Source organism: Bombina bombina, chromosome 2, assembly GCF_027579735.1.
Source record: "Bombina bombina isolate aBomBom1 chromosome 2, aBomBom1.pri, whole genome shotgun sequence".
NCBI classification, from domain to species: domain Eukaryota; kingdom Metazoa; phylum Chordata; class Amphibia; order Anura; family Bombinatoridae; genus Bombina; species Bombina bombina.
The window spans coordinates 1,337,594,926-1,337,621,248 of NC_069500.1; the positions used below are offsets into that span (position 1 = coordinate 1,337,594,926).

Sequence of the window (26,323 nt, forward strand, 5' to 3'; positions counted from 1 at the left end):
AATTTTGTCTCGACTTATAAAAATTCCGGACCCGAGTCACTTGGTTCAGCTTTTGGAGGTGTGTGGCGCTCACTGCGCATGTGCAAGAGGCCCAATCTCCCAAAATCAGCTGTTGTAGTAAAAGCAAAGGGTCAAGGAGTTGTATGGGCATAAACCTTCATTGCCCATGCTCTCCAGACACTCTCCGCGCATGCGACCCGATCAGCTGAATAAAGGTCCAGGATTTATACAGGCGAGTTGCCTTCTTTGCGCATGCGCGCGGTGGCTGATTTACAATGGGGGGAAAAACATACAATGGAAAAAAACATACAATTTAAAATAATATTTAAAAATGTGTGAAGCCCAAATGTTCAACAGTTAAAGTATAGGACGGATTACATTAAAAAATGTCATGTACAGTGTCATGTGGCCCCACGAAATGTAACGGTTGTGTCTTCATAGAGTGATCGGACATAAGGTTAATGGAATGAACCATTTACAGATTGAACTAAATGTATGTATTTGCAAAATTATTTATTGGAAGAACACAGTTTTTCTCCTGCCAACTCCAACACTCCCATTTTAACATATAGGTTTTCTCAATCGTTGTACATAGGTCCCCTAAGTTTCTGTTTATAAATTTATGTATTTGCAAAATTATTTCACAATGTACATTTGGCCTAGCGACAGCTCCAAGAATCTTTTCAAACATTCTCGGTGCCCTTCTTTCTGTAATCTGAGAGCAGGGTATTGCGGTGTTTCCTTATTTGGACGATATCTTGGTACTAGCTCAGTCTTTTCATTTAGCAGAATCTCACACAAAACAACTAGTGTGGTTTATTCAAAGGCATGGTTGGAGGATCAATTTGCAAAAGAGTTTCTTGATTCCTCAAACAAGGGTCACCTTTTTAGGTTTACAGATAGATTCAGTGTCCATGACTCTGTCTTTAACAGACAAGAGGCAAATTAAATAGGTTTTAGCTTGTCTAAACCTTCAGTCTCGATCGTTCCCTTCAGTGTGGCTATGTGCATGGAAGTTTTAGGTCTTATGACTGCAGCATCGGACGCCATCCCCTTTGCTCTTTTTCATATGAGACCTCTGCGGCTTTGCATGCTAAATCAATGGTGCAGGGATTATACTCAGATATCACAACTGATATACTTAAATCCCAACATTCAATTCTCTCTGTCATGGTGGTTGGACCATCATCAGATTGTTTGAGGGGCCTCTCTTGTTCGTCCTTCCTGGACTGTGATCTCAATGGATGCAAGTCTTTCAGGTTGGGGAGCTGTCTGGGGGTCTCTGACTGCACAAGGGGTTTGGAAGCCTCAAGAGGCGAGGTTACCAATCAATATTTTAGAACTCCGTGCTATCTTCAGAGTTCTTCAGGCTTGGCCTCTGTTAAAGAGAGAACTTTTCATTTATTTTCAGACAGACAATATCACAACAGTGGCATATGTCAATCATCAGGGAGGGACTCGCAGCTCTTTAGCAATGAAAGAAGTATCTCTGATACTTTCTTGGGCGGAGTCCAACTCTTCTCTAATTTCTGCGATTCATATTCCAGGTATAGACAATTGGGAAGCGGATTATCTCAGTCGTCAGACTTTGCATCCAGGGGAGTGGTCTCTCCATCCAGATGTTTTTCATCAGATTGTGCAAATGTGGGGTCTTCCAGAAATAGATTTGATAGCCTCTGATTTCAACAAGAAACTTCCCAGATATCTTTCCAGATCCAAGTATCCTCAGGCGGAGATGGTGGATGCTTTAGCAGTTCCTTGGTTTTACCAACCTGCTTACATTTTTCCGCCTCTAGTTCTTCTTCCAAGGGTGATCTCCAAGATCATAATAGAACAATATCATGTGTTTCTGATAGCACCAGCATGGCCTCACAGGTTCTGGTATGCGGATCTTGTCCGGATGTCCAGTTGCCAGCCTTGGCCACTTCCTTCCTAAGGCCAGACCTTCTGTCTCAAGGGCCGTTTTTCCATCAGGATCTCAAATCTCTAAATTTGAAGGTATGGAAATTGAACGCTTAGCTCTTACTCAGAGGTTTCTCTGTCTCAGTGATTAACACTATGTTACAGGATTGTAAGTCTGTTTCAAGGAAGATTTATTATCGGGTTTGGAAAACCTATATTTCATGGTGCTCCTCTCAAAATTTCTCTTTGCATTCTTTTAGAATTCCTCGGATCTTACAGTTTCTTCAGGATGGTTTGGATAAGGGTTTGTCTGCAAATACTTTGAAGGGACAAATCTCTGCTCTTTCTGTTTTATTTCATAGAAAGATTGCTAAACTTCCTGATATTCACTGTTTTGTCCAGGCTTTGGTTCGTATCAAACTTGTTAAGTCCATTTCTCCAACTTGGAGTCTTTATTTGGTTTTAAGGATTTTGCAGGTTCCTCCTTTTGAGGGTATGCATTCTTTGGATATTAAACTACTTTCTTGGAAAGTGTTATTTCTTGGCTATCTCTTCTGCTAGCAAAGTTTCTGAGTTGTCGGCTCTCTTGTGAGTCTCCTTATCTGATATTTCATAAAGATAAAACGGTTTTACGGACTTTGTTTAAATTTTTACCTAAGGTTGTGAATTCTAACATTAGAAGGGAAATTGTTGTTCTTTCCTTGTGTCCTAATCCTAAGAATTATCTTGAGATCTCTACATTCTTTGGATGTGGTAAGAGCGTTGAAATACTATGTTTAGGCTTCTAAGGATTTCAGAAAGACTTCCAGTTTATTTTCTCTGGTTCCAGGAAAGGTCAGAAAGCCTCTGCCATTTCTTTGGCATCTTGGTTGAAACTTTTGATTCACAAGGCTTATTTGGAGACGGGGCAGTCTCCGCCTTAAAGAATTACAGCTTATTCTACTGGATCCGTTGCCACTTCTTGGGCTTTCAAGAATAGAGCTTCAGTTGATCAGATTTGCAAAGCAGCAACTTGGTAAAATTTAGTAAATGTGTGCAAAGAAGACCATTTTGATGTATTTGCTTCTTCAGAAGCAGTCTTTGGTAGAAAAGTTCTTCAGGCAGCTGTCTCAGTTTCATTCCTTTGCCTATGATTTGAATTTTTTGAAATTTAAGAAAACTTAATAATTATTTGGATTTAATTTTTTCAGTGTAAATAGCTGTTTTGATTTTTATCCCTCCCTTTCTAGTGACTCTGTGGATTTCCACCTCTTGTGTATTATATCCCATACGTCACTAGCTAATGGACTCTTGCCACTAACATGATACATGAAAGAAAACATAATTTATGTAAGACCTTACCTGATAAATTCATTTCTTTCATAGTGGCAAGAGTCCATGAGACCCACTCTTTCTTTGGTGGTTATGAATTTTTTGTATAAAAGCACATTATTTTTTTTCCAGTTCCTCTCTGGGGTTTTTTACTCCTTTTTACACTTTACTACTTGGCTTTGCGTTAAAACTGAGGTATGTATGTGGTGGGACGTGTATTTATAGGCATTTTGAGGTTTGGGAAACCTTGCACCCTCCTGGTAGGAATGTATATCCCATACGTCACTAACTCATGGACTCTTGCCACTATGAAAGAAATTAATTAATTTATGTAAGAACTTACCTGATAATGTGAGCTCTCTCTCTCTCTTACTCTCACACTCACTCACTCACACACACACATTGTAAAGGTTTGGGCTAAAATAGACTGCATACTTTTTGGCAATGGAACAGACAGGTTTCACTTTCATTTTTCACGCTTTTTCTTATAGCAAGGGAGGTCCCTTCTTGCGCACCACGTAATCGGGTGCGGCTCATTACTTTTTCCTTGCAATCTTACTGCAAGAACTCTGGCAATCCTACGAAGAGCGTTCTATAACTGTCTGGGTCTAGGAGGTGGTGAGTGCCCCAGCCCTTGGGGTTATAAAGGTGTCTCTTTTTTATTAAAAATTAGTGCTAGAGAAATTGTTGTTAAAATATTTTCCTTACTGTGGGATTGCATCTCCAGCAATGGATGACTCTGATAATATGTTAGAAGGTTCTGCACCTTCTATTATAAATAATACCTGTTTATACTGTGAGGAAGCAGTGGTTTGTCCACCTGCTCAATTTTGGTCTAATTGCCTGGGTGCCATTTTAAAGTCTAAGAAGGGAGCTAAATCTGCTAACCCCCCTAGCATATATAGTCCCTCTGAGCCGTCAACCTCTCAGGATTCTGTGGTCCGGGAGATGTCTACCCTATCCTCTCAAACCACTTCACATGCAGTTCTCCCTGGCACGCCTAATACTCGGCTGGAAGTGGCTTTTTCCCTGCAGACTTAACCACGCAATTACAATCTGCTGTGTCTGCGGCCCTGAGTGCTTTACCTATCTCTGGGAAACGTAAGAGAAAGGTTAACCCTAGTTCTACTGAATCAGATTCAGCTAATTTCCAATCAGATTTAGCCAGTATGTCTCAATTGTCCGAGGATGAGTTAATCTCTGCAGCGTCAGAGGGTGAGCTCTCTGAGTCGGAGACTTCATGTACTAAATACCCACATTCCGAGGAGCCCTAGTTTAGATTTAAGATTTAGCATCTGCGTTTTTTGCTAAAGGAGGTTTTGTCTACATTAGAGGTTCCAGAAGCAACTCTACCAGAGGAACCCAAGATTCCTAAGTTAGACAGGGTTTATGAGGACAGAAATGTTCCACTAACTGGGAAAGAGTTGTAACTTCTTTTCTTTCATGTAATTAGCAAGAGTCCATGAGCTAGTGACGTATGGGATATACATTCCTACCAGGAGGGGCAAAGTTTCCCAAACCTCAAAATGCCTATAAATACACCCCTCACCACACCCACAAATCAGTTTTACAAACTTTGCCTCCCATGGAGGTGGTGAAGTAAGTTTGTGCTAGATTCTACGTTGATATGCGCTTCGCAGCAGGCTGGAGCCCAGTTTTCCTCTCAGAGTGCAGTGAATGTCAGAGGGATGTGAAGAGAGTATTGCCTATTTGAATACAATGGTCTTCCTCTAGGGGATCTATTTCATAGGTTCTCTGTTATCGGTCGTAGAGATTTCTTCTCCTACCTCCCTTTTCAGATCGACAATATACTCTTATATACCATTACCTCTACTGATTCTCGTTTCAGTACTGGTTTGGCTATCTACTATATGTAGATGAGTGTCTTAGGGTAAGTAAGTCTTATTTTATTATGACACTCTAAGCTATGGTTGGGCACTTTATATGTAAAGTTCTAAATATATGTCTTTAAACTTATATTTGCCATGATTCAGGATAATCAGTATTCCTTCTTTCAGACAGTCAGTTTCATTATTTGGGATAATGCATATGAATAAATATTTTTTCTTACCTTTAAAAAATTTTCAATTGACTTTTTTCCCTGTGGGCTGTTAGGCTCGCAGGGGCTGAAAATGCTACAATTTATTGCGTCATTCTTGGCGCTGACTTTTTTGGCGCCAAAAATGTGGGCGTCGTTTTTTTCTGCGTCACAGGATGTGGCGTCATACTTGGCGCCAAAAAATATGGGCTTTGTACTTGGCGCCAATAATGTGGGCGTCATTCTTGGCGCCAAAAAATGTGGGCGTCATTCTTGTCTCCACCTTTTTTTCACATTATTTTAGTTTCATTTTTCACTGCTTCTGGTTGCTAGAGGCTTGTTCATTTGGCATTTTTTCCCATTCCTGAAACTGTCATTTAAGGAATTTGATAATTTTGCTTTATATGTTGTTTTTTCTATTACATATTGCAAGATGTCACTACCTGACCCTGGATCAGAATCTACTTCTGGAAAGACGCTGCCTGATGCTGGTTCTACCAAAGTTAAGTGCATCTGTTGTAAACTTTTGGTAACTGTTCCTCCGGCTGTAGTTTGTGATAACTGTCATGATAAACTTTCTAATGCAGATTGTGTTTCCATTAGTAATAATCCATTACCTGTTGTTGTTCCTTCAACATCTAATGTTCAGGATGTCCCTGTTAATGTAAAAGAATTTGTTTCTAAATCTATTAGGAAGGCTCTGTCTGTTATTCCTCCTTCCAGTAAATGTAAAAGGTCTTTTAAATCTTCTCATATTTTAGATGAATTTTTAAGTGACCGCCATCATTCTGACTTATCTGTTTCTGATGAGGATCTATCTGGTTCAGAAGATTCTGCCTCAGATATTGACACTGATAAATCTTCATATTTATTTAAGATGGAGTTTATTCGTTCTTTACTTAAAGAAGTGTTAGTTGCATTAGAAATGGAGGAGTCTAGTCCTCTTGATACTAAATCTACTAAGCGTTTAAATTCGGTTTTCAAACCTCATGTAGTTATTCCAGAGGTTTTTCCAGTTCCTGATGCTATTTCAGAAGTAATTTCTAGGGAATGGAATAATCTGGGTGCTTCATTTACCCCTTCTCAAAGGTTTAAGAAATTGTACCCTGTGCCATCTGATAGATTAGAGTTTTGGGACAAAATCCCTAAAGTTGATGGGGCTATCTCTACTCTTGCTAAACGTACTACTATTCCTACGGCGGATAGTACTTCCTTTAAGGATCCTTTAGATAGGAAGCTTGAATCCTTTCTAAGGAGAGCTTATTTATGTTCAGGTAATCTTCTTAGACCTGCTATTTCTTTGGCTGATGTTGCTGCAGCTTCCACTTTCTGGTTGGAGGCTTTAGCGCAACAAGTGTCAGACCATAATGCTTATAGCATTGTTAAACTTCTTCAACATGCTAATAACTTTATTTGTGATGCCATTTTTGATATCATTAGAATTGATGTCAGGTATATGTCTTTAGCTATTTTAGCTAGAAGAGCTTTATGGCTTAAATCTTGGAATGCAGATATGTCTTCTAAGTCAACTTTGCTTTCTCTTTCTTTCCAAGGTAATACATTATTTGGTTCACAGTTGGATTCTATTATTTCAACTGTTACTGGGGGGAAAGGAACCTTTTTGCCTCAGGACAAAAAATCTAAAGGTAAATACAGGGCTGCTAATCGTTTTCGTTCCTTTCGTCAGAATAAGGAACAGAAGCCTGACCCTTCCCCTAAAGGAACAGTTTCAGTTTGGAAACGTTTTCCAGTCTGGAATAAATCCAAGCCTTTTAGAAAGTCAAAACCAGCTCCCAAATCCGCATGAAGGTGCGGCCCTCATTCCAGCACAGCTGGTAGGGGGCAGGTTACGATTTTTCAAAGATGTTTGGATCAATTCGATTCACAATCTTTGGATTCAGAACATTGTTTCTCAAGGGTACAGAATAGGTTTCAAGGTAAGACCACCTGTGAGAAGATTTTTTCTCTCTCGCATTCCAGTAAACCCAGTGAAGGCTCAGGCATTTCTGAAATGTGTTTCAGATCTAGAGTTGGCTGGGGTAATTGTGCCAGTTCCAGTTCTGGAATGGGGTCTGGGGTTTTACTCAAATCTATTCATTGTACCAAAGAAGAATTCCTTCAGACCAGTTCTGGATCTAAAAATATTGAATCGTTATGTAAGGATACCAACATTCAAAATGGTGACTATAAGGACTATTCTGCCTTTTGTTCAGCAAGGGCATTATATGTCCACAATAGATTTACAGGATGCATATCTTCATATTAAAATTCCTCCAGATTACTATCAGTTTCTGAGATTCTCTTTTCTAGACAAGCATTACCAGTTTGTTGCTCTTCCGTTTGGCCTAGCAACAGCTCCAAGGATCTTTTCAAAGGTTCTCGGTGCCCTTCTCTCTGTAATAAGAGAACAGGGTATTGCGGTATTTCCTTATTTGGACGATATCTTGGTACTTGCTCAGTCTTTACAATTTGCAGAATTTCATACGAATCAACTTGTCGTTTCTTCAAAGACATGGTTGGAGGATCAATTTACCAAAGAGTTCTTTAATTCCTCAGACAAAGGTAACCTTTTTGGACTTTCAAATAGATTCAGTGTCCATGACTTTGTCTCTAACAGAAAAGAGACGTCTGAAGTTGGTTTCAGCTTGTCGAAACCTTCAGTCTCAATCGTTCCCTTCGGTAGCTTTGTGCATGGAAATTCTAGGTCTCATGACTGCTGCATCGGACGCGATCCCCTTTGCTCGTTTTCACATGAGACCTCTTCAGCTTTGTATGCTGAACCAGTGGTGCAGGGATTATACAAAGATATCACAAATAATATCCTTAAATCCCAATGTTCGATCTTCTCTGACTTGGTGGTTGAATCACCATCGTCTAATTCAAGGAGCCTCTTTTGTTCGTCCAACCTGAACTGTAATCTCAACAGATGAAAGTCTTTCAGGTTGGGGAGCTGTATTGGGATCTCTGACAGCGCAGGGGGTTTGGGAATCTCAGGAGGCGAGATTACCAATCAACATTTTGGAACTCCGTGCGATTTTCAGAGCTCTTCAGTTCTGGCCTCTTCTGAAGAGAGAATCGTTTATTTGTTTTCAGACAGACAATGTCACAACCGTGGCGTATGTCAATCATCAAGGTGGGACTCAGTCCTCAAGCTATGAAAGAAGTATCTCGGATACTTGTATGGGCGGAATACAGCTCCTGTCTAATTTCTGCGGTTCACATCCCAGGTGTAGACAATTGGGAAGCGGATTATCTCAGTCGCCAGACGTTACATCCGGGTGAATGGTCTCTTCACCCAGAGGTATTTCTTCAGATTGTTCAAATCTGGGGACTTCCAGAAATAGATCTGATGGCCTCTCATCTAAACAAGAAACTTCCCAGGTATCTGTCCAGATACAGGGATCCTCAGGCGGAAGCAGTGGACGCGTTGTCGCTTCCTTGGAATTATCATCCTGCCTCTATCTTTCCGCCTCTAGTTCTTCTTCCAAAAGTGAGTTCCAAAATTCTAATGGAACGTTCGTTTGTACTGCTGGTGGCTCCAGCATGGCCTCACAGGTTTTGGTATGCGGATCTCATTCGGATGGCCAGTTGCCAACCTTGGACACTTCCGTTAAGACCAGACCTTCTATCTCAAGGCCCATTTTTCCATCAGCATCTCAAATCATTAAATTTGAAGGTATGGAAATTGAACGCTTGATTCTTAGTCATATAGGTTTCTCTGACTCAGTAATTAATACTATGTTACAGGCTCGTAAATCTGTGTCTAGGAAGATTTATTATCGAGTCTAGAAGACTTACATTTCTTGGTGTTCTTCTCATAAATTTTCCTGGCATTCTTTTAGAATTCCTCAAATTTTACAGTTTCTTCAGGATGGTTTGGATAAAGGTTTGTCTGCAAGTTCTTTGAAAGGACAAATCTCTGCTCTTTCTGTTCTTTTTCACAGAAAGATTGCTAATCTTCCTGATATTTATTGTTTTGTACAGGCTTTAGTTCATATTAAGCCTGTCATTAAGTCAATCTCTCCTCCTTGGAGTCTTAATTTGGTTCTGAGGGCTTTACAGGCTCCTCCGTTTGAACCTATGCATTCTCTGGATATTAAATTACTTTCTTGGAAAGTTTTGTTCCTTTTGGCCATCTCTTCTGCTAGAAGAGTTTCTGAGTTATCTGCTCTTTCTTGTGAATCTCCTTTTCTGATTTTTCATCAGGATAAGGCGGTGTTGCAGACTTCATTTCAATTTTTACCTAAGGTTGTGAATTCTAACAATATTAGTGGAGAAATTGTTGTCCCTTCATTGTGTCCTAATCCTAAGAATTCTCTGGAGAGATCTTTACATTCTTTGGATGTAGTAAGAGCTTTGAAATATTATGTTGAAGCTACTAAAGATTTTAGAAAGGCTTCTAGTCTATTTGTTATCTTTTCTGGTTCCAGGAAAGGTCAGAAAGCTTCTGACATTTCTTTGGCGTCTTGGTTAAAGTCTTTGATTCATCATGCTTATGTGGAGTCGGGTAAGTCCCCGCCTCAAAGGATTACGGCTCATTCTACTAGGTCAGTTTCTACTTCCTGGGCTTTTAGGAATGAAGCTTCTGTTGATCAGATTTGCAAAGCAGCAACTTGGTCTTCTTTGCATACTTTTACTAAATTCTACCATTTTGATGTTTTCTCTTCTTCTGAAGCAGTTTTTGGTAGAAAAGTACTTCAGGCAGCTGTTTCAGTTTGATTCTTCTGCTTATAATTTCAGTTTTTTTCATTATAACATTAAAACTTTTGATTTGGGTTGTGGATTATTTTTTCAGCGGAATTGGCTGTCTTTATTTTATCCCTCCCTCTCTAGTGACTCTTGTGTGGAAGTTCCACATCTTGGGTATCTGCTATCCCATACGTCACTAGCTCATGGACTCTTGCTAATTACATGAAAGAAAACATTTATGTAAGAACTTACCTGATAAATTCATTTTTCATATTAGCAAGAGTCCATGAGGCCCACCCTTTTTGTGGTGGTTATGATTTTTTTGTATAAAGCACAATTATTCCAATTCCTTATTTTTGATGCTTTCGCTCCTTTCTTATCACCCCACTTCTTGGCTATTCGTTAAACTGAATTGTGGGTGTGGTGAGGGGTGTATTTATAGGCATTTTGAGGTTTGGGAAACTTTGCCCCTCCTGGTAGGAATGTATATCCCATACGTCACTAGCTCATGGACTCTTGCTAATGTGAAAGAAATTAATTTATCAGGTAAGTTCTTACATAAATTATGTTTTTCCCCTTTTAAAAAGTTATTCCCGGTCCCTGATTCTCAACTGGAATTTAGGGGTTCAATCACTAAGGTGGATGTTGCCATTTAGACGCTAGCTAAGCGTACCACTACCCCTCTGGAAGATAGTTCTTCCTTTAGGGAACCCATGGACAAAAAGTTGGAAAGTTTCCTGAGAAGAATGTTCCAACACACAGTTGTGTCTGGGGCCGCCACCTACTGTTAATCCTCTCGATAAGTTCTGACAGAGTCACAAGGCTTTAAGAATAGCTAACTCCTTTATCTGGGATGCGAATATGCAGATTATATGTCTGAATGCAAAGGCTTCAGGTTTTGCAGAGCGCTCTGGTTGAAATCTTGGTCTGGGAATATGGTTTCTAAATCCAGACTCCTTTCCTTAACTTTCAAGGGGAAGGTTTTATTTGGTCCAGGCCTGGACTCTATCATTTCTACTTTTACCGGAGGAAAAGTTGCTTTACTTCCGCAAGATAAGAACGGATCTAATTTTCGTTCCTTTTATTCAGACAAGTCCCAGAGAACTCAATCGCCCCCCAAGCCTGAGCAACCCAAGAGTACCTGGAAACCTGCTCAGTCCTGGAATAAGTCCAGGCAGACTAAGAAGCCAGCAGATAACATATCTGCATGAAGGGGCGGCCCCCGATCCAGGATCGGCTCAAGTAGGGGGCAGACTGTTGTTTTTCTCAGACACTTGTTTTCAGGACCCTTGGGTACTAGAGGTTGTATCTCAAGGGTACAGGATAGGATTCAAATCTCATCCGTCCAGGGGCAGATTCCTCCTCTCCAGACTGTCTACAAGATCAGAGAAGCATTTTTAGATTGTGTAGGGATCTATCCTCCTTAAGAGTAATAGTCTCGGTACATGCATCAGAAAGAGGTCTGGGGTTCTATTCAAACCTCTTCGTGGTTCCCAAAAAGGAGGGAACTTTTTGTCCAATTCTGGACTTGAAGTGCCTAAACAAAATTGAGCCTTTGGCTGGGGTGTCTTTGCCTCCTCCTGGTGGCCAGGTGTTGTATTTCCCAACAGTACGGAATGAAGTCGTGGACTCTCCCTGCCAGGAAAGAAAGGAATTTATCTGGTAAGCATAAATTTTGTTTTTCTATTGTTCCAAAAGGGAATCATATGCTCCTGTGTTTTCTGGGGCCGCAAATAAGGCCCACTTCCTCATCAAACACCTCCTTTGTGTCTATGTTTGCAGGTGATTAATATTACCTTAATGCTTACCTTGAAATAGAGGCATGTGACCCCTTAATAAAAAATACTTAGAAAAAGAGTGTGTACCCTCCCAATGAAGATGCTCACATAGGTATTCATCATACTAAAATCATATAAAGAAAAAAGTGAAGGGACACTGCTAATACATTTTGTAATATTTTCAGATGTATGCAAAGTATAAAAATCATGCAACAATTAATAAGGGGATGTCCCTCATATACCCAAATCATATAAAGAACAAGCCGGCAAATAAATACTAGTGTGCACATATAGGTAACCTATAGCGTCTCAAGGAGTGCAGAGTTCCAGAAAACTTGCAGCGGCAAAAATGTACATCCTTAAAGGGATATGAAACCCCCACATTTTTCATTCATGATTCAGATAGAGCATATAATGTTAAAGGGACACTGAACCCAATTTTTTTCTTTTGTGATTCAGATAGAGCATGCAATTTTAAGCAACTTTCTAATTTACTCCTATTATCAATTTTCCTTTGTTTTCTTGCTATCTTTAATTGAAAAAGAATGCACCTAAGCTTTTTTTTGTTCAAAACTCTGGACAGCACTTTTTTATTGGATGAATTTATCCACCAATCGGCAAGGACAACCCAGATTGTTCATCAAAAATGGGCCAGCATCTAAACTTAAATTCTTGCATTTCAAAAAAATATACCAAGAGAATGAAGAAAAATTGATAATAGAGCATGAAATTTTAAGCAACTTTCTCATTTACTCCTATCTGAATCACGAAAGAAAAAATTTGGGTTCGGTGTCCCTTTAAACAGCTTTACATTTTTTTTCCTTCTGTTATCACTTTTGCTTCATTCTCTTGGGATCCTTTGTTGAAAAAGCATCAATGCACTATTGGGAGCTAGCTGAACACATTGATAAGCGGCGTATATGTGTAGCCAACAATCTGCAGCTAGCTCTTGAGCATACCTAGATAGGCTTTTTAACAAAGGATACCAAGAGAACTACACAAATCAGATAACAGAAGTAAAGTGGAAAGTTGTTTCAGATAGAACATACTATTTTAATCAATGTTCCTTTAAAATGATAGTAAAAAACTGTGGCAGACTCTTTTGATGTAAAGTTATAGAAACTTTTTGCATGTGGGAGTGTCCCACAGAGCCACTGCTGATTAGGAGAGGAGAGGGGATCAATGTAGGGCGTTCATTGTTGTACAGATTTATGTTGATTCCTTCCCCTTTTGTCTTTTGGTATAGGGGCTTGTGTTACAATCTACGTTGTATGTGAATTATAAAGTGTATAAATCAATAAAAATATTTAAATATAAAATGATAGTAAATCTTAACGTTTGTGAAACACTTCATGCTGAAAGTTCTTTTATTTGTCTGAAGCGTTTGCCGCACTTAGCACCTCAGGCCGCACGCAGCAGAACGCTATTTCTCAATGAAGTGATGTTTCCACATCTTAGCCAATAGCAGTGCGGGCCAGCTGGCATTATGCCGGTTAGCTTGCACACTATTGGCTAAGATCACCTCAGTAATAAAATAGCATTCTGCCGTGGGTGGCCTGAGCAGCTCAGTGCGGCGAACGCTGCAGATAAATAAAGGAACTTTCAGCATGAAGTAGTTTATACTTTAACTTTAACTTCTGAGCATCTCATCAGAATAATAAGCAACTAGAGCTGAAAACGGGCATGCATGGAAGAAAGAGAAATTATGAACAGAGGAACAATCCAGCGATACTAGTCTTTGCTGTGGGAGACTGGGCGTCCCCTAACTCCTCCAGTCTCTACCTTCCAAAGTGCCCGCCATCCACGCTGTATCTCTTCACCGTTCGCTCATCAGATGTAACATCAGTGTCTCGCCTGGTGGACCAGCGTTAAATGTCTTTGGGGATCCCCTACCTTTCTCCTTATTGCTTGAGTGATATCTTATTTTGGGAGGGCCATATAGAGCATATGGGACGAGACACACTGATGTTATAACTGATGAGCAAACCGTGAAAAGGTACAGCGTGGACGGCCAGCTCAACGATGGAAGGTATGGACTCAAGGAGTTAGCGGACATCCTAACCGCAGTCTCCCACAGCCAAGATAAGTGTCGCTGGATTGTTCCTCTGCTCATAATGTCTTTCTTTAATGCTTTCCCTTTTCAGCTCTAGTTGCTTATTATTCTGATGAGATGCTCAGAAGTTAAGAATGTACTTTTTTGCCACTGCAAGTTTACTTGTGTCACTGGAACTCTGCACTCCTTGAGACGCTATATGCTACCTATATGTGCACGCTAGTATTTTTTTGCCGGCTTGTTCTTTATATGATATAAGGTGTATGAGGGATATACCATTATTTCTTATCATTTTTATTCATTGCTAATACATATATTTTTAAATAAAGGGGCAGTAAACGTTTATTATTCAGGTAGATCATGGAATTTAAATATACTTTCTAATTTACTTATATTATCAAATTTACTTTGTACTCTTGGTATTCTTTGTTGAAAAGCATACATATAAAAGGCTCAGGAGCAGTAATGCATAACTGGTAGCTAGCTAGTGGTTGGTAGCTGCACACACCTACTTCTTGTCATTGGCTTGCCATATGTGTTCAGCTAGCTCACAGTAGTGCATTGCTGCTCCTCCAACAAAGAATACTAAGACAAAGCAAATGATAATGGTAAATTTAAAGGTTGTTTAAAATTGTATGTCTGAATCATGAAAGAAACGTTTCATGTCCCTTTAATAAAATTACCTTTTATTTTAACTCTCAAATCATGATCAGCTTGAAATGTTGTCTGGTTTGTTTACATTTTGCACATATGAATAATAATAAAGATTTGGCACCATATATAATGAAAATGTTTTGTTTTTTGTAATTGATCATTATAAAAAATGTAGACTGAAAATAAGCCCTGTTAAGGGTTCTTGAGGACTGAAGTTCAGAAACTCTTTTCTAGGTTGCTTTTCAAAAGGAAATAATTTTTTTTTTTATTTTTATTTTTTTTACTTTACAGTTCTAGTACTTGTTGTAATTCTTATAGTCAGAAAACAGAAGCAAAATTCGGAGAAAAGAATTGGAAGAGGAATCAGTCACAAGTCACCACTGCTAGAAGCACAAAGATCACCACACGCTGCTTACGGAGTCTCGTATGATGCTGAGCCTGTGTATGCCGGATGGTAGCCTGCAGAATTATTTTTTTCTGGTCTGTGACCCGACATATTTGTGTATATATTTTTAGAAAGCTTGTGCTTGTTTCAAGAATTAGGTTTGATTTGTACAATTGATTTTCTCAGTCCTTGTATATTTAGATATTGTATACAACCAAATCTGCTGTGTGTATGATTTATATATTATATATATTAGGAATGTGCATTTGGAATGCGGAAGTAGGCGGCTGCTTGTGAAGTTCAGATCTTTTTGTGGTCGGATTGATTCTAGTGAAAGATTCCCACACTAAGATCTGGATCCTCTTGAAGGATTTGAGTGCACATCTCCTAATATATAGTCAAATTGATCTGTATAATCATCTTCTGTGAATGTAAATGTAATAACTTTATTTTATATTCGTTACTTTTTTCTAAACAAATATATTTTGAAGAGAATTTCTTGTGAATATTTAATCATAGAGTGGATCCTTAGCCTGACAGAGTGAACATCTATGCTCACTACTGCAGTATGTGAACTTTTTACTACTCTGTTCTGACTTTTTTCTGTTTTTCAAACTGATCAATTTACTGTGATTCCCTGATAACGGTTCTAGAAAAACAAATAAATTAAATTACTGTGCACCTTTACTGCTTTGATTAAAAACCTAGAACCTAATATTACTCTTGTTTTTGTTTTCTTTATTATAAAGTTTTAAGCATGCTAATTAAAAATGTTTTGTATTCCCTTATAACATCAATGCTAGCATAGGACTGGCACACGGTTTCTAAACACTTGAAAAACATAGGGAGGCTGAGACCAAGTCCACCTCTAAAATTACCCTCAATGAAAGAAAAAAAATTATATTGTTAATGTTACAAGGTTTATTAATGCAATCATTCATAAAATGATTAATAAATATACATTAAAATGTAACCCTTTAAAACAAATTCCTAAATTTATTTTTGATAGGCGGTGCTATGAACACAGTGGTGAATAATGAGCAGTTAAAAGAGAATCTATAAAGTAATTTAATATACATTAATAAATGCAGGAAAACCATGGTTCTCAAGAACCCCCAACAGGTCAGGTTTTTATTATAGTTTAACTAGTCACTTTTTTAGCACTGATCTAGGCACAGGTGAAAACAATCTACTCCTACAGTTCAATAGCCATACACATCAGTAGTACGCAAACTTATGTTCACCAAAACGCTGCCTCTCTGTCCCACCCCTCTCTGTGCTGTGCCAGTGTTACTCTGATGTACATTTTACCAAAGTGTATTAACCATTTCATGTATCCATTTGTCAATAGGCTTATACAGAAAATCAAGAATATAAGTAGAGAAATAAAGATGCCTATATCAGTGCTAAGACTTTATGCCATTTTATGAAGAGATCCTGTTTCTGCCATAGAGGTCTTTTTATATAAAGCGATTTAAACCCAGAGCTGACTTTAGCTCTGGTAAATGTGAGTATTGGACTTCACAACCACTCTTATTTTTACTGTGAGAGTTGTCTATCTCTATTTTATTTTAGGAACACCAGAGGACTGACAATCGGTCATAGACTAAATATATACGGGAAAGTGTTGCAATTAAGTATTACCTCCGTTATCCACCTACTGGTTAGGAACTTTTTCACACAATGCATTTTCTTTTTGAATATTATTACAATAGATTGGTTATAACGTTCTACCCCACCACTAGAGGTAGCTCGATATATGTGGAGCTTCCTATTACCCCCTATTTTCCACATTTTGGTCATCACTTCCCACAGTCAGATTCAATCCTCTGGGATAAACTTAAACTGGAAATTACATGGTTAATGAGAAGTGATGCATACGTTTCAGCACTATTATTGGATACACTATAACTATTTAGTAAACAGACAAGTTACGGTTAACCTATATCTGTTACCTCTGGATGACCCAGTCATGGGCCCAATAAAATGTATTGGTAGATCTGTCTATGGTATTACCATCCTCCTTTTTTTCAATGGCACTCTAACGGATTAAACATCCTTGACAATAAGTTTTGTATGTACTCATTAACAATCCATCTTCTAACTGGAATTGTAATTCTAAGATCTTCCTTACCTACACAGTCTTCTTTTGAGATGGCATTGTTGTTAGGATCTTCTAAATGTTTATAGATGATACCTATAATGGTGTCGTCTTTTTCACTGGTGATCAGGTCCTCAATAGGAGAATTCTGACTCCATCGTACCATAATAGGTTCACTTTGTTGTTTCATCTGTTTTCTAGTAATGGCTTCCACATGAATCGCACCCATTAAGGGCTAGATTAAGCATGGTGCGCTAACTGTAGCGATATCGGGTATGTTGCGTCTTTGTGTGCAACGGAAATAGCGTGCGTATTATGAGTTGAAAGCAAACATGTTTGAACGTAATCAAATTTAACGATCATCAGGTTACAGCGACATCAGAGCTCTGGTTAACTGTTACACGGGACATAAAAGTGGCACAAAAAATACATTTAAAAGTACAGTTGCACTCATTACACTGTCTGCTAAAAATTATTTAACCCCTTAAGGACGGGGAATTTTAGACAAAAACACCAGAAATGTTTTAGCATTTTTGCCATTACTCCATTTAAACAGAAAGAGAGCCTTGTTTTTTTTATTTACCTATCAAAACTATGGGGGGAGGGGTTTAGTAGACAACCCAAGGTATTCATCTAGGCCCATTTTGGTATATTTTAGAACGCTGTTTCGCTGCCAAATGCCTTAATATAAAAAATAAAAAAAAATTGTTCACTGTTTCACAAACTTTGGGGTTCTAACTAAAATTATTCACATACCACGTATGCAGTCATAACACAAATGGGTGTACAAGCTTCTCTGGGATCCCCTTTGTTAAGAAATAACAGACATGCATGGCTTTGCTGTTGCCCGTCAATTAGAAGCTGCTAATTGTAGCTGCGTACCATCCTTCTGAAATTCCCGACAGTGAAGGGGCTAAACAGGTAGCTTGGTAAAGGGACAGGAAACGCCAAATGTTTCTCTCATGATTTGGATAGAACATACAATGTTCCAATTTACTTCTATTATCAAATTTGCTTCATTCTCATGATATCCTTTGTTGAAGGAACAGCATTGCACTACTGGCAGTTAGAGGATGAGATATAGTTAGCCAATCACAAGAGACAAATGTGTGCAGACATCACATCAGCAGCTAGCCCTCCACTAGTGTAGAATATGTGGGTATTCTTTTTCAACAGATACCAAGAATGAAGCACATTTGAAAATAGAAGTGAATTTAAAAGTGTCTTAAAATGATATGCTTTATCTGAATCCTGCAAGTTCAATTTTGACTTTCCTATCAATTTAAGTTTACCTGTAGTGTAGAGATTACCCTCCCATCTGAAATCTCCCACCCCCTGATCCCTACCTGATAGCTTCTAAACAGCTCTCTTCGCTCCGTCACCCCCCACTGGTCACCACCATATTAGGTACTGGCAGACAGTCTGCCAATGTGAAATTTTTAAGCTTTTTATTTTTTGTCTATTTTCTGCAGTGTAAGGTTCCCTCTTAGCCTCCTATCTCTAACTAGTGTCCGCCATCTTAGGTACTGCCAGCACCCAGTTTATATAAATGTATATTTCTCTTGTTAAGTGTGTTCAGTCCACGGGTCATCCATTACTTATGGGATATATTCTCCTTCCCAACAGGAAGTTGCAAGAGGATCACCCAAGCAGAGCTGCTATATAGCTCCTCCCCTCACATGTCATATCCAGTCATTCTCTTGCAACCCTCAACAAAGAAGGAGGTCGCGAGAGGAGCTGGAGTTTTTACTTAATTATTCTTCAATCAAAAGTTTGTTATTTTAAATGGCACCGGAGTGTGCTGTTTTTTCTATCTCAGGCAGTATTTGGAAGAAGAAACTGCCTGCGTTTTCTATGATCTTAGCAGGCGTAACTAAGATCCACTGGCTGTTCTCGACATTCTGAGGAGTGGGGTAACTTCAGAAAATGGGAATAGCATGCGGGGTCTCCTGCAAATGAGGTATGTGCAGTACAATATTTTCTGGGAATGGAATTGACTAAGAAAACACTGCTGTTACCCGTATGATGTAAGTACAGCCTTAAATGCAGTAGTAGTGACTGGTATCAGGCTGATAAATGTATGCGCAGTAGAGTTATTTTCTAGGGACTAGAATTTGACTGAAAAAATACTGTTAGTACTGATATGTGTGAGCCTTAACTGCAGTAGAAGCGACTGGTAGCAGGCTTAGTAATAACTTTACACAGCATCTGAAATGTTGTTTTTTAAAAAACGTTTACTGGCATGTTAATCGTTTTGTGAGGTACTTTGGTGATAAATCTTTTTGGGCATGATTTTTTTTCCACACGGCTAACGTATATTTCTGCATAGAAACCGTTATATCAGGTCTCCCACTGTTGTAATAGGAGTGGGAGGGGCCTTTTTTAGCGCCTTGTTGCGCAGTTAAAATTCTAGCACAGTCTTCCTGCTTCTTCCTCTTTGATCCAGGACGTCTCCAGAGAGCTCAGGGATCTTCAAAATTCGTTTTTGAGGGAGGTAATCAGTCACAGCAGACCTGTGACAGTGTGTTTGACTGTGATAAAAGCGTTAAATCTTAATTTTATATCCGTTTTTTTGGGTACTGAGGGGTTAATCATCCTTTTGCTAATGGGTGCAATCCTCTGCTAATTAATACATTTAAAGAATGGTTGACTATAACTGAACTAGTTCTTTGTTATTCAATTGTGTTTTTTAAAAAAGCGCTGCAGCGTTTTTTATATTGCTTGTAAACTTATTGAAGTAATTTCCAAGCTTGCTAGCTTCATTGCTAGTCTGTTTAAACATGTCTGATACAGAGGAATCTGCTTGTTCATTATGTTTTAAAAGCCGATGTGGAGCCCAATAGAAATATGTGTACCAATTGTATTGATATTACTTTGAATAAAAGTCAATCTGTACCGATAAAGAAATTATCACCAGACAACGAGGGGGAAGTTATGCCGTCTAACTCTCCTCACGTGTCAGTACCTTCGTCTCCCGCTCGGGAGGTGCGTAAGATTGAGGCGCCAAGTACATCAAGGCCCTTACAAATCACTTTACATGATATGGCTAATGTTATGAAAGAAGTATTATACAATATGCCCGAGTTAAGAGGCAAGCGCGACAGCTCTGGGTTAAGGACATAGCGCGCAGATGACACGAGAGCCATGTCTGATACTGCGTCACAATTTGCAGAACATGAGGACGGAGAGCTTCATTCTGTGGGTGACGGTTCTGATTCGGGGAGACCGGATTCAGAAATTTCAAATTTTAAATTTAAGCTTGAGAACCTCCGCGTGTTGCTAGGGGGAGGTGTTAGCGGCTCTGAATGATTGTGACACAGTGGCAATCCCAGAGAAATTATGTAGGCTGGATAAATACTATGCGGTACCGGTGTGTACTGACGTTTTTCCTATACCAAAGAGGCTTACAGAGATTATTAGCAAGGAGTGGGATAGACCCGGTGTGCCTTTTTCCCCTCCTCCGATATATTTAGAAAAATGTTCCCTATAGACGCCACCACACGAGACTTATGGCAGACGGTCCCTAAGGTGGAGGGAGCAGTTTCTACTTTAGCCAAGCGTACCACTATCCCGGTGGAGGATAGCTGTGCTTTCTCAGATCCAATGGATAAAAAAATTAGAGGGTTACCTTAAGAAAATGTTTGTTCAACAAGGTTTTATATTACAGCCTCTTGCATGCATTGCGCCTGTCACTGCTGCAGCGGCATTCTGGTTTGAGTCTCTGGAAGAGGCGATTCGCACAGCACCATTGGATGAATCTTTGAGCAAGATTAGAACCCTTAAGCTGGCTAATGCGTTTGTTTCGGATGCCGTAGTGCATTTAACCAAACTTACGGCTAAGAATTCCGGATTCGCCATACAGGCGCGCAGAGCGCTATGGCTTAAATCCTGGTCAGCAGATGTAACTTCTAAGTCTAAACTACTAAACATTCCTTTCAAAGGGCAGACCTTATTCGGGCCCGGCTTGAAGGAAATTATTGCTGACATTACTGGAGGTAAGGGCCACACCCTTCCTCAGGACAGGGCCAAATCAAAGGCCAAACAGTCTAATTTTCGTGCCTTTCGTAATTTCAAGGCAGGAGCAGCATCAACTTCCTCCACTCCAAAACAGGAAGGAACTACTGCTCGTTACAGACAGGGTTGGAAAAGCAACCAGTCATGGAACAAGGGCAAGCAGGCCAGAAAGCCTACTTCCGCCCCTAAGACAGCATGAAGACAGGGCCCCCTTTCCGGAGACGGATCTAGTGGGGGGCAGACTTTCTCTCTTCGCCCAGGCTTGGGGAAGAGATGTACAGGATCCCTGGACGTTGGAGATTATATCTCAGGGATACCTTCTGGATTTCAAAACTTCTCCTCCACAAGGGAGGTTTCATCTGTCAAGGTTATCAACAAACCTAGTAAAGAAAGAGGCATTTCTACAATGTGTACAAGACCTCTTAGTGATGGGAGTGATCCACCCAGTTCCGCGAACGGAACAGGGGCAAGGGTTTTATTCAAATCTGTTTGTGGTTCCCAAGAAAGAGGGAACTTTCAGACCAATCTTAGACTTAAAAATCTTAAACAAATTCCTAAGGGTTCCGTCGTTCAAGATGGAAACCATTCGGACCATCCTACCCATGATCCAAGAGGGTCAATATATGACCACAGTGGACTTAAAAGATGCCTACCTTCACATACCGATTCACAAAGATCATTATCGGTACCTAAGGTTTGCCTTTCTAGACAGGCATTACCAGTTTGTAGCTCTTCCCTTCGGGTTAGCTACGGCCCCGAGAATTTTTACAAAGGTTCTGGGCTCACTTCTGGTGGTACTAAGACCACGAGGCATAGCGGTGGCTCCGTACCTAGACGACATTCTGATACAAGCGTCAAGTTTTCAAAATGCAAAGTCTCATACAGAGATAGTTCTAGCATTTCTGAGGTCGCATGGGTGGAAAGTGAACGTAGAGAAGAGTTCTGTTACCACTCACAAGGGTCACTTTTCTAGGGACTCTTATAGATTCTGTAGAGATGAAGATTTACCTGACGGAGTCCAGGTTATCAAAGATTCTCAATGCTTGCCGTGTCCTTCACTCCATTCCAAGCCCATCAGTAGCTCAGTGCATGGAAGTAATCGGCTTAATGGTCGCGGCAATGGACATAGTGCCATTTGCGCGCCTACATCTCAGACCGCTGCAACTATGCATGCTAAGTCAATGGAACGGGGATTACTCAGATCTGTCCCCTTTGCTAAATCTGGACCACGAGACCAGAGATTCTCTTCTCTGGTGGTTGTCACGGGTTCATCTGTCCAAAGGAATGACTTTTCGCAGACCAGATTGGACGATTGTAACAACAGATGCCAGCCTACTAGGCTGGGGAGCAGTCTGGAACTCCCTGAAGGCTCAGGGATCGTGGACTCAGGAGGAGAGACTCCTCCCGATAAACATTCTAGAATTAAGAGCAATATTCAATGCTCTTCTAACTTGGCCTCAGTTAGCAACACTGAGGTTCATCAGATTTCAGTCGGACAACATCACGACTGTGGCTTACATCAATCATCAAGGGGGAACCAGGAGTTCCCTAGCGATGTTGGCAGTCTCGAAGATAATTCGCTGGGCAGAGTCTCACTCTTGCCACCTGTCAGCGATCTACATCCCAGGCGTGGAGAACTGGGAGGCGGATTTTCTAAGTCGACAGACCTTTCATCCGGGGGAGTGGGAACTTCACCCAGAGGTATTTGCTCAACTGATTCGTCGTTGGGGCAAACCGGATCTGGATCTCATGGCATCTCGCCAGAACGCCAAGCTTCCTTGTTACGGATCCAGGTCCAGGGACCCGGGTGTGGTGCTGGTAGATGCACTAGCAGCCCCTTGGGTTTTCAACATAGCTTATGTGTTTCCACCTTTTCCGTTGCTACCTCGACTGATTGCCAGGATCAAACAGGAGAGAGCATCGGTGATTCTGATAGCGCCTGCGTGGCCACGCAGGACCTGGTATGCAGACCTAGTGGACATGTCGTCCTGTCCACCATGGTCTCTACCCCTGAGGCAGGACCTTCTAATCCAGGGTCCTTTCAACCATCCAAACCTAATTTCTCTGAGGCTGACTGCTTGGAAATTGAACGCTTGATTCTATCAAAGCTTGGGTTTTCGGATTCGGTTATTGATACATTAATATAGGCTCGGAAACCTGTTACCAGAAAAATTTACCACAAGATATGGCGTAAATATTTATATTGGTGTGAATCCAAGAGTTACTCATGGAGTAAGGTTAGGATTCCTAGGATATTGTCTTTTCTACAAGAGGGTTTAGAAAAGGGCTTATCCGCTAGTTCACTAAAGGGACAGATTTCTGCTCTGTCTATTCTTTTACACAAGCGTCTGGCAGAGAATCCAGACGTCCAGGCTTTTTGTCAGGCTTTGGCTAGGATTAAGCCTGTGTTTAAAACTGTTGCTCCTCCGTGGAGCTTAAACTTGGTTCTTAAAGTTCTTCAGGGTGTTCCGTTTGAACCCCTTCATTCCATTGATATTAAGCTTTTATCTTGGAAAGTTCTGTTTTTGATGGCTATTTCCTCGGCTCGAAGAGTCTCCGAGTTATCTGCCTTACATTGTGATTCTCCTTATCTGATCTTTCATTCAGACAAGGTAGTCCTGCGTACTAAACCTGGGTTTTTACCTAAGGTTGTTTCTAACAGGAATATCAATCAAGAGATTGTTGTTCCATAGTTATGTCCTAATCCTTCTTCAAAGAAGGAACGTCTTTTGCATAATCTAGACGTGGTCCGTGCCCTGAAGTTCTACTTACAGGCAACTAAGGATTTTCGACAAACTTCTTCTCTGTTTGTCGTTTATTCTGGACAGAGGAGAGGTCAAAAGGCTTCGGCTACCTCTCTCTCTTTTTGGCTTCGTAGCATAATACGCTTAGCCTATGAGACTGCTGGACAGCAGCCTCCTGAGAAAATGACAGCTCATTCCACTAGAGCTGTGGCTTCCACCTGGGCCTTTAAGAATGAGGCCTCTGTTGAACAGATTTGCAAGGCTGCAACTTGGTCTTCACTTCATACTTTTTCCAAATTTGACACTTTTGCTTCTTCGGAGGCTGTTTTTGGGAGAAAGGTTCTACAGGCAGTGGTTCCTTCTGTTTAATGTTCCTGCCTTGTCCCTCCCATCATCCGTGTACTTTAGCTTTGGTATTGGTATCCCATAAGTAATGGATGACCCGTGGACTGAACACACTTAACAAGAGAAAACATAATTTATGCTTACCTGATAAATTTATTTCTCTTGTAGTGTGTTCAGTCCACGGCCCGCCCTGTCTTTTTGAGGCAGGTTCTAAATTTTAAATTATAACTCCAGTCACCACTGCACCCTATAGTTTCTCCTTTCTCGTCTTGTTTCGGTCGAATGACTGGATATGACATGTGAGGGGAGGAGCTATATAGCAGCTCTGCTTGGGTGATCCTCTTGCAACTTCCTGTTGGGAAGGAGAATATATCCCATAAGTAATGGATGACCCGTGGACTGAACACACTACAAGAGAAATAAATTTATCAGGTAAGCATAAATTATGTTTTTTTTTAAAAAGATGCATTTTTCTGTAGTGTAGCAGCCCCCTCATCCTCCAAGTGGTCCTTTTCTAGGGCCCCCTCTAATAATGTGTTTCTCCCTCTCTAGCTCTCTGTGGAAGTTATTTTCTGCAGTGTAGCAGTTCCGCCTACTCCTTCCTCCTACTGCAATGGGCTGCCCACCCGCCTCCCACTTGACCATCCCACACCAACGATTTCCAATGCAGGGAGCGACACTGAGTGTTTCTCTCTGCATTGGGTTCTCTGCACTGCTATTTTTACACTGTCCCACTTGCTAACAGTGGCAATATCGTGGAAGAGGGAGCCCCAGGACAGCGGTTAAAATAAAAAAATAAAATGCATTAAAAAGGTTAAAAAATATGAGGTCTCAGCTGTTTAAGTGGTTTGCAGGCTTTTTTTTTTTTTTAAAAACATAGAGATACATACATACACATGTATAAATATGTACAGCGCCCTCCACTAATATTGGCACTATTGATAAATATGAGCGATGAAGGCTGTGAAAAAATATTTAACATTTTTACCTTTTGTTCAAAAAATACACAAAATACTCTATCATGGATATCAACCAAATTGCAAACCCAACACAGGCTTATAAAAATATATATATATATATATATTCTTAAATATGTGTGGCACAATTATTGGCACCCTTTTTGTCAATACTTTGTGCTAGCTCCCTTTTCCAAGATAATGGCTCTGAGTTTTCTCCTATAATGCCTGATAAGGTTGGAGAATACATGGCAAGGGATCGGAGACAATTCCTCCATACATAATCTCTCCAGATCCTTCAAATTTCAAGCTCAACACTGGCGGACTCTCCTCTTTAGTTCACCCCACAGGTTTTCTATGGGGTTCAAGTCAAGGGACTGGGATGACCATGAAGGGACCTTGATTTTGTGGTCAGTAAAACATTTTTGTGTTGAATTTAATGTATGTTTTGGATCATTGTCCTGCTGGAAGATCCAAACACGGTCCATTTTAAGCTTTCTGCCAGAGGAAGTCAGGTGTTCATTTAATATTTGTTGATATATTAGATAGGATACATGGCATCATGGACTCTAACAAAATGTCCAGGTCCTCTGGCAGAAAAACAGCCCCAAATTATTATATTTAACCGTGGGTATGAGGTACTTTTCCATATGGCTACCGCTCTGTGTGCACCAAACCCACCTCTGGTGTTTATTGCCAAAAAGCTCTATTTCAGATTCATCTGACTATAGAACCCGATCCCATTTAAAGCTCCAGTAGTGTCTGGCAAACTGAAGACATTTGAGTTTGTTTTTGGATAAGAGTAGAGTCTTTTTTTCTTGAAACCCTTCCAACAACTTGTGGTGATGTAGGTGACGTTGCATTGTAGTTTTGGAGACAATATATCCACACATCCTCTTCCAGGTTGATTCAATATATTTCCAGTTGACTGGAACTTCTTAACTTTTGTCCTGATGGTAGAAATGGGCATCTTCAATGCTTTTGATATTTTCTTATAGCCACTTCCTATTTTGTTGAGCTCAATAACGTTTTGCCGCACATCACACCTATATTCTTTGGTCTTACCCATTGTGATGAATGACTAAGGGAATTTGGTATATTATGTGTTACCTCATATTTACCAGCAATGATTCGTCGTTCACTGCCAATAGTTGCATTGTAAGTGCAACTATCAACATATACCCATGGCAACGTTTGAACACAGTCCTCATTATATATTTTATATCGGGAAAGCAATTGTTTCTCTAAAAAAACACTTTCGATTAGTAGTCATGGAGCTCAGCGACTACCTGTGTGACTGTATTGAATTATTTTGCTTATAACGGAACTCTAATGGCCAGCCTTGCAGAGATA

General features: G+C 40.1%; 1 protein-coding gene across 1 annotated transcript in view; it reads left to right on the top strand.

Annotated features, from left to right (window-relative positions):
• The window catches only part of LOC128650344 (cell death abnormality protein 1), a gene marked incomplete in the record, with an annotated part of 251,222 nt that extends 235,697 nt beyond the window's left edge, over positions 1–15,525 (top strand). Inside the window, 1 exon segment of the mRNA XM_053704215.1 lies at positions 14,717–15,525. Within this exon segment, the coding sequence (XP_053560190.1) occupies positions 14,717–14,883 (167 nt within the window).
• Between the last annotated feature and the right edge of the window lie 10,798 nt (positions 15,526–26,323).